Source organism: Ananas comosus, unplaced genomic scaffold (assembly GCF_001540865.1).
Source record: "Ananas comosus cultivar F153 unplaced genomic scaffold, ASM154086v1, whole genome shotgun sequence".
Taxonomy (NCBI): Eukaryota; Viridiplantae; Streptophyta; class Magnoliopsida; order Poales; family Bromeliaceae; genus Ananas; species Ananas comosus.
In genome coordinates this window covers 32631-46939 of record NW_017893420.1, presented here as the reverse complement: position 1 = coordinate 46939, position 14309 = coordinate 32631, and the positions used below count along the sequence as shown (strand labels likewise).

Genomic DNA, 14309 nt, shown 5'->3' with positions numbered 1-14309 from the left:
GCATATATGCCAAAAACCCCCTCAACTTTCCAAGTTATGCACAGCCCATCTTTGGGCATTTGCTCACAGGGCAATTTATGACTAAATGAGTTTATTAGCACTTTGTAGCATTGAATGTTAGGGGTTGGTACACCCCGAGTGTTATGACATTGGTTGGCATGGTATCCTCAAGGTTAGAGGATTGGATCATACTCACATATAGTCTGGTTAGCTTGAGGGTGGTCGCGCCATCTCAAGCGGTGAGCTTCGGAGTTGTCACATCTGGACGGTAGCAGAATTCTCCCCAGCAGACGGTCCCGGCAGGTTGTAGCGGAATTCTCCCCAACTGAGGGATTTGGTTTGGTGAGTTGGCCTTAACCTATGGGTTAGCTGAGATGAGTGAATGGATCCCTGCTTCCTCATTGTGTGAGTTGTTATGGACATCATTTTGAGGCGATGTCCTATTTATGTCAGATGCCCTTAATGACTTTCGGCTATGTCATTAGGTGAAAGAATTGATATTGTTATTTTGGCATGTTTCCTATGGCTATGAGTGATGCGGCTTTACGGGGCATTGCTGGGAAAGCAATCAGTTCTCAACTTATTGGCATGAGGGCTCAAGGAAGACTAGTTGAATTACATTGAGACACTTTGAATCATTATCGACAAGTTGTGTTGCTTCAGCATAGCGAGACAATTATGAATATAGTGTCATAATGTGCACAATAGAGGTTAGCATGGCTCTTTGAGGGATTAGAGATGCTGAACCTAATGTAATCCAATGGTCTAGGGCATCATGAGTCTAATATTCTCTTTTGAGGGTTGGTGTCTCTATGCTGGCCCTATGCGGTTTCTAGTATAGAACTCCCAAAATGCAGGTTGACTTGGCGGTCGCATTGTTCATTTTCCTATATGAATGGAATCAACAGTGGTGAATGTTGAGGAAGTGGTTATGATGGTATCGATCCCGTCATGTGCAAGTAGGAGATGTTGGCATTCGGTTAAATCGAATCGGGTGCGCCCATGATTGGACTCGATTCGACGGTTATTATGTTGTTTAATTGGACTAGGATTAACCTCGCTTTTAAATTGGAAAGCTAATTAGAGATACATTCTAACCATATTAGGATAATAATAATAAACCGATTAGGGGTAATCTTTTGCTTCCCTATTAGAGTTTCATGATCCCTTATAAATATATGGGCTATCTCTCATAAGACATGACAATAAATAATACAAGAAAAAAAATAGAGACAAACTACTCACAAATTCGTGAGTAATTTGTGAGTCGTCTTATGAGAGAGAGAAACCACATCCTCCATTAACCTATTGTTCTAGAGGGTCTTGAATGGTGGATTAGAGGTCGTGCTCGTTTGTAGTTCGATCTACCGTAGTTTCGGAGCATTAGAAGACCTTCGTGGACGATTCGAGGATACGTGAATCAACCTCTATGATCTGGGCTCATCGTGTTCTAGCGTGTCACTTCCGCAAAAGGTACGAAAGAATACTTGCGCTGCGTTCTACAATCACGAAGAACTTAGAAATGGTGAATCATTCCCATCTTTATGAAGGCGGTAAATGATTCACCACTTTCAACTAAAATTTAGAAGGTTGTGAATGGTTCACTTCCTTTCTGAAGATGGTTAACGATTCATCGCTTTTGGCATATTTCCTCACTACATTCGTGGGAGTTTAGTTCTGGTTTTCCCTCATTGTGGCACCCGATTGTACCATTCACATGTTTCCTAATTCAACTCTCTTATTGTGTGTGTGTGCATGCTTTCTTTCTTTTTTTTTTTTAGCTATTACTATATTCCGTGTAAGGCCCCGCTTCCATAAAACCCCCTAGTACCCCCCTAGTACCTATGCTAATATTACCTAGGAAGTTGGGAACTTGAGCCCTATTCATGAAATGAACATGCGGAGGAGATCAAACCCCCAACATCTTAAACATCATTCCAGGTAACAACACAACCACTAGGCTAGCCTAGTGGTTTACTCTATTAGGACACCACTAATTGACTTTTGAAAGCTTAGAATTTGATCTATTTCAATTCAAACACCTCTTTCAAACTTGATATTCTAGTAACTACCAACTTAAAGCAATTCTTAACAACTTCTATAAAACCCACCATAGTAATTCTCTGTGACCTACCAGTTGTATTAGTATTTTTTAATGTTGAACTTCTTTATTTCCATATGGCTTTGGCATTCAACTCTAGAACTAATATATCAAAATCGGGATCCTATATTGGTTCATATCAAAGTTAGTAAATGGTGCACTAAACTCTAATCTGACTGGCATTTTGAAGAGGAGAAGAATCAAGTTCGAGGGAACATTTTCTCAATATACTATTCATCTATTGATGTTTTCTATGTTTTCCAAATTTGTGATAATACTTATGTTGATTGACTAACATCTAAAGAGGAAAGATGTGTAGCTTGAGAGAGCATTTCTGCAACTAATTCTGCTTGGTATAATATTATATTCTTCAATTGGTGCAATAACTATTGTTTAAACACTCATTCTTAATTTTTTTCTTTTTTAAATGACTACCTCATTTATTGTAGGATATGTGAAGACCCCTTTGAGAATCCAGAATGTGAGGCCTCTGACCTCTTTGTCAATGAAATTCAATGTGTCGGCAAAGGTACTGATGACTTTGCTTTTTATTTATTCACAAATTGCGTTGTTTGGTAAACTATTTATACCTCTGTAGAAAAGATAACTTACAAATTAACTACAATAATTGATTTAGCATCATTCAAGTTGGACAAAGTTTTGTTTACTGTAACAAGAAATCTATACTTTTATTGAATAATAAAACAGAATGAGGGAAATGGATATCTGAATCACATTTTGCTTTAGTTAGCCTGAGAACTGTCAATTTGGTACGGAAAAGCTTCTATACACAAATATTGGCATGAACTCTCTTTTAAAGGTTTTCTGTTATGAAGTTAAAAGAAAGGGCACTACCTAGTTAGTCCCCCCAAAGTGGGTTCTAGGGTGGAACCTTTTGGGTAGGATAAAAGCTTTCGTATTGTTGCATGAAATGGATGATCACATGACTGTTTAAGCAAGAAAAGAGAAAGTGAAGCAAAAAGAATGTGGCTTTAAGGCTTGTTGCAGTGCTGCTCTCCTTCAGACTTGATTCATCTCTACCATTTGATCAAATAGTGTACACTGGGTCAATAAATAGCCTCTTAGATTTTGGGAATAAGGTGGGAACAAGGGCCCTTTCTCTTTTTTCCTCCCATTACTATGACAAACTCTAGCTCTCCTCTTAATAAGTTATCTCAGGATAAATCGTCTAAAAGGAAGTGTTAAGCCCAAAGTTTCAGTCAATTGTTTTGATGATAACAAATGTGGAACTCGGCTCTAACGTTTCTTTTTAAGTGTTAATAATTTTTGTAATTGAAAGAACGATCAATTTGTGTTGGAATTTCTGGAAGTCAACATTCCGAGTGGTTAATGAAGGCTGAAAGTCAAACTGGGGGAATTGGTCAAAATGGGTTGAAATAGTCAACTTGTGCTGATTTGGTCAAACTGCGAAGAACGGTGGACCGTTGTTGATCCAAGGTCGATAGAGGAGCAGTCCGGCCAGCCGTTTGAGTTTCCTGATTGACTGTAAAGTGCCTCGAAGTCTCAGGACATAAAAACGAGCCGTTATATATGCCAACGGTTGACTGCGGGGTCAGCAAAGGTCAACTGCAAACTAGCTTTTGGGTCTGACTCTTTCTAGATTTTTGCTCAAATGGACAAATAGGGATTTGGCCTCATAATCACTCTATTCTATGAGATTTTGGCTAGAGATTTACCAGTGCTTTACCAGTGCTTTATTTTGTAATTACTTGGCTTTCTAAGTGATCCAATGAGTGATCTTATTTTTGTTGTGAGAGTTAAATCTTAGTCCAAAGTGGGAAGGTTTTGTTGTAAAAGTCACGTTCAATCCTGCAAAAAGGATGTGTAAAGGCTTGGCGTTACCTATGAATGACCATTAGAGATAGCGAAATTTGGTGACTCAAGAGTCAAGAGGAGCATTGGTGTAGACGTAAGCACGTTTGTCAAACCTGTCATGCCCCGACGTGGAAGCCAACGTTTGTCAAACCTGACATGCCCCAACATGGAAGCCAATAGGGCACATGGCCAGCTCCGCCACTGACATTAGGGCCGTGAGCCTATGCCTGCACGACATTAGTACAAAGCACCTGCTAGCACTATATGAGGAAACCATAAACCTAGAAATTCAAATGTTTAAGCAGAGGCATTGTTTGGTTGTGGAACAAGGAGGGGAATAAGGGTATTATTCCCCTCCTTGTTCCCGAAAACAAAAATTTTCTAGTTCCTCTCTTAACGGGTTATGTAGAATAACCTGTTAAGAGGGTTAAATTGTTGTTCTACCTTTTTGGTAGAACAACAATTCCTCCACTTATACCACTACTAATTTAATAATAAAATATATTTAATTCATGTGCTATATATTAATTTATTTACTAATTAACTAGATAAATTATTAACTGCTTGATTTAATATTGCTCTAATAAATATTTAGTTAACTATTTAAGCAATAAATTTATTATTTATAATTAATTGAGTAATTAAAAAATTAATTATTTAGTGTGTTTATGCAATAACCAATATTTACACTGATTGAGCAAATTAGCATTTTGACTAATCTATTTATTTTTTAATTAACTAATTAACTAATTAATTTATTCAATTAATTTATTAATTGATTAAATTATTTATGGTTATCTAATAGTATTCATGAATGATTAATTAATTAGATTATTAAATTATTACTCAATTAATATTTTGATTAGGAAAAATATTATTTTTTTAACGCTATAATTAATTACAGTTATTCCCTTTTATTCAAATCTAGCTATAAAAATACTATTTTTTCATTTTCAAAAATAATCCTATTCTTATCGAAAGACAAAATTAGTCTAGTTTCTATTTGTCTCAAGAATTGTATTTATAATAAGAATAACTAATTAAGAACAACCTTTTATTCGAACCAAACAATACTTTAGTAGACACCCAAAAGCTAGCTATTAGTAGCTACGGCCCACCTGCACAAATTGATTTGTATGGATGGGGGTGTTTGGCCTAGCTTTTAAAAAGTATTTTTGGGTTGAAAAATGATTTTCGGCTCAATAGAGCGTTTGGCAATCTCATTTTTAAAATCTGATTCTATTTGTCAGAATCAGAAATGTCACGTCCCGAATTCCTCGTTTTCCTAGGCACACTAACAGACCCGCCGTATACATAGGAATTTTTTCTGTATACGAAGCGAAGCTGTTCATGTACCTGTAATCATACAACACTACAACCAGTAGTATAGAACTGCTAGAAAGGAATAAACCATAATTAAAAACAGAAGTTCACTATACATGCATAGTATCCGGCCAGGTACAAAAAATTACTCGCACCAGCGAGTTGTAATATCTATATGTACAAGAACTCCAACAAGACCGATACTACCTGAAGTGGGTGCGTCTCTAGCTCAGCAACAACCCGGAAAGGATCTAACTCGCGACTTCCTTTCCGCGGTTTGTCTCCGCCACAGCAGCAGCCGACGAAGAAGGCTCTGCGAAAAGAGGGATAACAACTGGGCGTGAGAACTACTGCAAAAACAAATAGTCCTCAATGGGTACCGCCCTCAAACTTATCAGCTCACCCACCAAGTCTACGGATATATGCTCAAAAGATAGTAAGGGAACTGGAAACAATCTACAGCTACATGCTGCTATACTATCATGATCCGACACTGCTATCTGTAGAATAAGGCAAGTTCTGGCCCAATCTCACTAGGGACTGTAAACATACCGGTCCCAGGGACTGTGAGCACACCGGTCCCGCCTGTCGAAGCTATACAGCTACCTCCACACTAAGCAGTCCGTGGAGAGCAAGTCCAACCAGGACACAACGACACCAACGCAAACGCACAAAGCCCGACTCCGGAGTGGCACTCGTGGGCGCTACCTAACCGAGTATGCAAGTGTGTCTCTGCCGAGCTCAATCAGGCTCTCACAGACTAAAATCCAAGTAAACAGGGTCCAACTAGTCTAACAACCAAACTCACATGCCCTAGGCACAATCTGATGCAAAAACAGCAATCTGGGTCTACCGTCAACCTCAACAGCACCCGACAGTCCGAAACAACCTAAACACTGCTGTAAAAATAAGCTCGACATCTCAACACGAGCGTAAAAATATTCTACACTATTCTGGGTATCCACCGCCCACAAACTGCGGTGATACAAACAAACTACGACTCCTAGAGCTAAATCTGGTAGTTTTAACATATGACAGTGTAGAAGCGCTAGTTTTCTCCTAAGTCAATTTCAAGTCCAACATGTATAATTTATCTAACTTATTACAGCATGCTCCAAATTCAGATTTCATTTAATATGCTAATCGATGAATTCGAGCTAAAAACATGATATATAACTGCTAAAAATATACATGTTAACTACGCGTACACTTAGGAGAAAAATTCGATGATTAACCCACCTCTAGCGCTCAGTCCACTGCAGCGAGGAGATCACGAAGTTGCCGGAAGCCTCAGCCGAGAACACCCACAACCAGCAACTAGGCTACTCGAAGGATCTAAACATCAAAACACTAAAATTTCATCAATCCACAACAATTCAGCACTTAAGCTTAATTTTTCCTCAATTTCAATGTCAATTTTACCTTCCAAAGCTCAAATCAGATGAAGGAAGGTCCCAAAACCAGTGGGCTGTGCTGGAGTAACAAGCTCTGGTTCACAATCCAGCTCCTTCAAAGAATTGCTCCAAGAAAACCACAACAATCTCAATTCAGCTCAAACCACCAGCAGCAGAGAGGAAAGCGAAAATGACTGAGCTAACCTTAACCAAATTCTGTCAATTTAGGCTCCACGAATTCATCTTGAAGTCTAGAATCCAACAAACCAAGTTTCGTGGCAAACAGAGCTTTCTACGTCGCACACGAGCCAAAACGCCGAAGGTCGCTGCTCGAAATCTGTAGAATCAGCACTCCTCAAGCTTGGAATTGTGGAATTTGAAGTAATTTGAGAATTTTTGAGGGGTGGGAATGCAAAGTAGAGCTTCTCTGTGAAGTAGGGAAGAAAAGAGCTCAAAAGAGTCGAATACCGTCTATTTATAGTGTGGAGGAATGATCAGATAAGCCCCAGGAATAGCCACCATCAATCTGCTTCCTTTGCAGAAACGGCCAGTTTCGGGTGCCCGAAACCATATTTTGAGCATCCGAAACCTCCAAGCCATACAATTACTCCTCATCGATTCCTCCTCCGCCTGCGGTCTACTGCGCCCAAATCCGGCTTCGGAGGACCTCACCTACCACCAGCCACGTGTCAGCGCAAACGATACTCACGAAGTGAATTTTCGGACCCACAACCGGACACCCGAAACTAGGATCCGAATTGGCTTCCAGTTCTGCTCAGTTCTGCACTCAAGTTCCGGGCGACCCAAACCCTGTTCTGGATGCCCGATTCTGGCAAAACTCTAGTTTTGCTTATTTGAGTGCGCCGAGTCCATTTCTGCATCCATTTCGTGCAGAATTGACTCAGACTCAGTCCGACACTCTCCAGATGTGTCGACCAGTCATTAATACTGCAGCCAATCCAATCCAAACGTCTGAAACACTACAAGAAAACTGATTTTGAAGGCCCAGAATCAGAAACAAAAAAAAACTGCTTCATGAAATATGATTCTGATTTTGGAATCAAACTTTAAATTTTTATTTTAATTTTAAATTCAATGTTTAAATTTAAATTTAAATTTGAATTAAAATTAAAATTCTTAAATTTCGAAATTGTACAAAATTTAAAATTTGATATTTTAATTTAAAAAATAATTTAAAATTTAAAAATTTAAAAATTTCAATATTTAAATTTTAAAATTTTAAAAATATATTTCAAACTTTAAATTTTAAATTTTAATTTTAAATTTCAAATCTCAAATTTTAGATTTTAAGATTTTGAATTTTAAATTTCAAATTTTAAATTTAGATTTTAAATTTTAAATTTTAAATTTTAAATTTGAAGTTTGAAATTTAAAATTTAAATTTATATATTTAAATATTAAAATTTTTGTTTTAAATTTCATAATTATTTATATTTTTAAATGGATTATTTGCATACACGTCCCTACAAATATAGTGAATTGCAGAAATATCCATGCAAAACGAAAATTCCATAGGTTGTCTTTACAAAAGTTCTAAGTTATGCAGATATGTCCATCTGGTTAAAATCCGTTAGTGAACTGTTTATTTTTTAACAGTTTTCTTATGAAATGACTATTTTGCTTTCACAAATATATACCTCCCTCCAAAAGTATCCTATTCCCCTTCTCTTTCTCTTCCTCTTCGGGCCGTCGGAGCGGACAACGACGGCGACACGGGGTCGGATTCGCCGGCGACGAAGAGGAGGGAAGAGAAAGAAGGAGAGGAAAAAGAAGTGGGAAGAGGAAGAAAGAGAGGAAGAGGGAGAGGAAGAGGGAAGAGGAAGAGGGAGAGGGTTTGCCACCGCCGCATCTCCTCCCTTGCCGGCGACGAGGAAGAGGGAAGAGAAAAAGGGAGAGGAAGAAGAAGGGTGAAGAGAAAGAGGGAGAGGAAGAGGAAGAGGAAGAGGGAGAGGGTTCGCCGCCGCCATTGCCGCATCTTCTCCCTCGCCGGCGACGAAGAAAAGGAAAGAGGAAGAGGGAGAGGAAGAAAAAAAGGGAAGAGGAAAAGAAAGAGGGAGAGGGAGAGGAAGAAGACGGGGGAAGAGGAAGAGGGAGAGGGTTCGCCGCCGTCGCCGCCGCCGCCGCCACCGCCGCCGCATCTCTTCACCAGCGATGAAGAAGAGGAAAAAGGAAGAGAAGGATGAGGAAGAAAGGTAGAACCGTAAATTCAGACTATTAACTAATCGTGGTTAAGTAGTTTAACTGTGGTTAACTAAATTTCTCTAACAGACTCTAACAGTAGGTACATATCTGCATAACTTATGACTTTTGTAGGGACAACTTTTGGAATTTCCGTTTTGCAAGGATATTTCTGCAATTCACTATATTTGCAGGGACGTGTATGCAAATAACCATTTTTAAATTTATATTTATATTTTTATGTTTTAAGTTTTATATTTTAAATTTTATAATTATTTAAAATTTAAATTTTAAATTTTTAAACTTTTTAAATTATTTTTTAAATTAAGATATAAAATTTAAATTTTGTATAATTTTGAAATTTAAAACTTTTAATTTTAATTCAAATTTATATTTATATTTTAAATTATTTTAAAATAAATTTAATAAAAATATTAATTTACGCAAATATCAAAAAAATTTTGCCAAATAACTTTTCAAAATTAATTCGGAAAAATTAATTTTATTTAAACTCAGTCAAACGCTCTATAATTTTTAATAAAAAATATTTTTTTAAATAATAATCACTTTTTCAAAAAAAACTCTATGAAAAGTTAGGCCAAATGGCCGTAGTTCAGCCAGCGCATCACTGATTGCGGAGAGGCGGTACAAGAAGTACTTTACTCGAGCCAAAAGGATCTCGTAGTGCTTAGCAGTCAACTCAAGAAAAAAGCAGTGAGCTGCTGCTTGATTTGGCAATGAAGAGTATAGAGTCTCCTAATTAAGTTGCCCATTAAAATACTAGGGAATTCGACATTCCCAAACATGCAAAATTTCAATTTTAGCCCTTGGGACGTGGCAGAGTCTCATTTTTCTTTACCTTTATTACTGCATAAAAATAAAAAATTCGATGGATTCTTTTGCCTAAGATTTAAATTGGGTTGAGCTACGCGATCACGGTCTTATTTGTAAAGAACGGCTCCTTTTGTTCTTCTAAAATCGGAAGACAGGCCAGTACTTACATAAAGAACGGCCGCTTTTTCTCTCTAGCATTCCTTTACAAACTGAAAAGATGCCGTAGTTAATTACTAGCAGAACACATGGAAAATGACACAATTGAACGTTGATAGGTGCACATTACGTAAACATAGAAAAGACAGTTCATTAATTACTTTTTACTTTCCGAATCCTATAAGAACTTTTTAATTTCCTTATATAACATTGAGTAGAAGTTTTGAAGAATTTTGCCGATATTTCCCTTCTAAATAAAAGTCCAAATTAACTTATTTAGTGTTGCAATTTAAATGTTATACTGTAAAATTAATAATTCTTAGTTCTTATTTTCATTTTAAAAGTGTATACCTCTAAAATGGGCGTATAATATTCACCTACCTATCCTAAGGTGGGATGTGTTTTTACTAGCATCCTTTCCTAGAATGGGTGGGTGTGTTTCGTATACCCTTTTTAGGGTGTATGTGTAGCATTATTATTTGTCATACTATAGACTAATATCCTGTTTTAACCTAATTATTTATTTTTAACTATTGGATTTCTAATGTTTATTTGTTATTTCGAAAGCTCAGTCCTCCAAAATATTCATTAATAACTTAGACAAAAATTGCTACATGGATGGACCGCACGAGAGGCCGACGTGGACCGCTCACCCAATATCTCTTGATAATAAATAAACTGTTATATATATAAATAATGTTATAATTTTTTATTAGATTTGTAGTTGAATTCTAAGTTAGATTAGAATAAGTATTTAAATATAATTTAAATTTAGATATTAATTAGAATAGAATTTCTAATTATATTAGGATTAGGCTACATTTTAGTAGCTTAGCATATATACATGTGTACGGCTAGAGCATGGTGTCCCAAAAGCTATGGTGTGTCTGAAAAGCCAGGCCGGTTGCATGCATCTTGTGCACGGGTGTATATAAGGGAGAAAAAAGAGGTCTCAGGGAAAAAAATGGCTCCGGTTGAAGCTATTTTGTTGTAGCAAAGAGTCGGGTATAATTTTTTCTTATTTAGTAAATTTTATTTTATCCGTAATTTTTGTTTTGATTTTTTTCTCTTTTTTTTGGTTGTATTTGCTTAAAGACGGGTTTATAACAAAAATCCAATTTTGACGCTTTCGTTGTGGAATGTCAACAATCGATACTGAATTAACAGCGGTCGATATCAGAGCAAGTTGTGAATTCTCAAAATCTGATATCAGAACGAGTACCATATTTCCAACAAATAACATATAATATATATTTTTATATATATATATATAATAGAAGAAAAAGTTACATTAATAATTTTTTATTCCTTTTTTTTCTTTCAACAAAACAAATATGGATGAAAAACTACTTTCTTTTCACAAACCAAACACCTAAAACTTTTTTCTACCAATTTTTTTCACTGAAAATTATTTTTTATAGTTTTACGTGCAACTAAACATTCTCTCGTACAAAAAAAATATCGTCAGATGTTTGTTGAAGGTTGTATAGCCCAGATGACATGGCAGAGAGTTCAGCTGACGCGAATTGAGTGCGACGAGAAGCAGCGAGAGTGCTACCGGAAGCGGAAAGAAGGGTTGAAGAAGAAGATCTTCAAACTGTCGACGTTGTGCAGCGTCAAAGCCATCTTGGTTTGCTATGGGCCGTCGGGAGACGTCATCACATAGCCCCTCGATGACCATGTGCTGCGCGAACTCATCGAGAAGTACGAGAGCCTCACCGCGGAGACGAAGGCCAAGCACAACCTCAACATGTCATCCTACCTTCTTTCCGAGATCCAAAAACAGCAGAAAAGGCTCAACAAGATTATGGCCGCAGATGATCTTCTCACCCGGTGGAACGGCCGTCGGCTCGATGACATGACGGAGGTCGAACTGCAAGAGCTACTGCAGCTGCTGGACGAAACAATGTTGAAGAGAGCCCGAAGGAGGATCACGTACCTCTACAGTGAGAAGTGCTTCGATGAAAGCCTCGAAAGCGGTCCATGCTTCACTCCCCCTACTCCTTTCGCGGACGAAGATGTTAACTTTGCACACCTCTACGGTGGGAAGCGCTTCGACGAAAGCCTCGAAAGCGGTGGTGCCAAAACTGTTCCATGCTTCACTTACCCTACTACTCCTTTGGCGGATGAAGATGACAACGTTACGTCGTACTACAGCGGGAAGTGCTCAAACGAAAGCGTCGAAAGCAGTCACGCTGAAACTATTCCATGGCTCACTTACCCTACTACTCTTTTGGCAGACGAAGATGACGGAGACATGTTTAAACCATACAGAGATCCCTTTGATTGGTTATTTTCCCGCCGAAGAGCTCTCGGCGGAAGTGAACTTCGACAGGAACAATGTGTTCTTCCTTTTGGACTACAACATTAACACTACACCCCTTGCTTCCACAAGTTATTCTTCGTTCCAGGAGGAAAACAATATGAAAACATTCTCGGCCTCGACGACGACACCGGTCTACACATCGGCCTTGTAGTACTATGGATAAAGTAACTGCTCATAGAAATCGATCTTGGTTTCATCACTGTTTTCTTTTCTGGGAAAGAGTCTTATTACTGCTCTCCGATTGTTTTCATTTCTTATTTTTTGTATTCAACTGCCGCTAACACATTCAGTCTTATGCTGAGTTAAATGAGTGGTTTCTTGTTCATTGAAGAATGCTACTATCTACAAATAAAATTACTTGCATCCATTTATCTCATAATCAACAATATCTAATCCACCTGCGCTGTCGCCGATGAGCTCCTACACACACACACAGCTTAAATGAACATAACTTTTTATTGAATATACAAAAGACGATTCGATATATATACTGATTTCCTGCGCGAGTTATTTTCTTATGATGTAGATTTCATTCATGTACATATATATATATATATATATATATATATAGAATTGAGCTCCTATACTTTTAAAAGTACCAAGTTGTTGGTGCTTGTAGATTTTTAGCCATTAAATTAAGAGATATGCGGTTAGCTAGGATAATGAGGGCCCCCTAGGGTTGAGTGGGTGGTTGGTTGAATAGTATAATCTAATGGTTGAAAATGATCCGAGGAGTAGATCTAACGGTAAAAAACTTACAAGCACCAAGTGCTTGGTGCTTTTACAAGCACCACAGCTGGACTCTATATATATATATATATATATATATATATATATAAATATATATAGAGAGAGAGAGAGAGAGAGAGAGAGAGAGAGAGAGAGAGTTGAGCTGGAATGCTATCGGTAGCAAACGGGCTCCGTTGCCACCCATTTGTTTTTTATGATAGAGCCTTCAAATCAACGATCGGCACCGTTGAACATGATCTATACCACTTGAACTATCTAGAAATCAAATTTCATACATTTTCGATATTGTTCTCTTATCCATCGAGTGGACACAAAAATGAACGGCTGAAAATGAATATTCTTTAAAAAATGATGATAGGAGTCTTGTAGTCAAGATCAAGAGTATAGATCATGTTGTAAATAGTTTAAAGAATTTTCTAACAAAAATTCAATTGATTTGGATATTTTTACACCATTAAACGAGAAAACGACTCTAAGATTAGATTTAAGCCCCTCAACATAAAAGACATCGTTCAACGTAGGGCCATCTGAGATAGTCACTATTCCTTTTCCAACGATTTTTGACGATCGACCGTCTCCAAAAACAACAAGTCCTCCGGAGATTTTATTCAAAGAAGTAAACCAACTTTTATCTCCGGTCATGTGATGGGAACAACCACTATCGAGATACCATGAAGTATTATCGTAAGCATGAAGCGAAGTGTGAATGACTAAGCATGGGAAGAGTTCACCTTTGTGCACCCAAACCTTACGTGTTTTGGATTGCAGCGGTTTGCTTGCTTTTGTTGATGTTGGCTTGTCGACGATTTGAATTGACTTCTTCTTCATATCCTCCTTCTTTGGTTTCTATGCTTGTTTTGCCATTGATTTCGGCGCATTTGGTGTCCACGTTTGTTTCTTCTTATGATCGACCTTCTTTGAAGTCCAAGTTGACTTTCCTTTTAATATAGGATTATTCTTCATAGGCGATGTTCTTTGGTTCAAGGGTGTTGTTGAGCTCTTTCCCTTTTGCTTGCAAAACTTCTTTATGTGTCCTAAAACACCACAAATATGACAGGTTTTGTTAGTCAAATTGTTTTTAGGAGGGACGAACTTACCATAAAGTTTAGGAACTGTTTTTGACGAATTTCCATCAGCTTTCTTCATTACTTGATCAATATACGTCCGTTCATAACCAAGTCCAAGTTTGTTTGTTTGACCAAGTCCAAGCATCTTGTCGAGTTTACTTGATCCAGACGAAAATTGGTTCAAATCTGACTTTAGTTGAATAATCGTCTTGGTGAATTCCCTATTTGCTTCTCTAGCTTCTGAGTATTGCTTGGTGAGAAAAGTGATATTCTCCACCTGAGTCTCTTTTTCCTTTTCAAGTAATGAACACTTCTCGATCAAA

General features: G+C 37.5%; 1 protein-coding gene across 1 annotated transcript in view; it reads left to right on the top strand.

Annotated features, from left to right (window-relative positions):
- The window catches only part of LOC109706005, a 64386-nt gene that overhangs the window by 21041 nt on the left and 29036 nt on the right, over positions 1 to 14309 (top strand). Inside the window, exon 2 of the mRNA XM_020226814.1 lies at positions 2551 to 2630. Within this exon, the coding sequence (XP_020082403.1) occupies positions 2551 to 2630 (80 nt within the window). The remainder of the gene's footprint in view (positions 1 to 2550; positions 2631 to 14309) is intronic.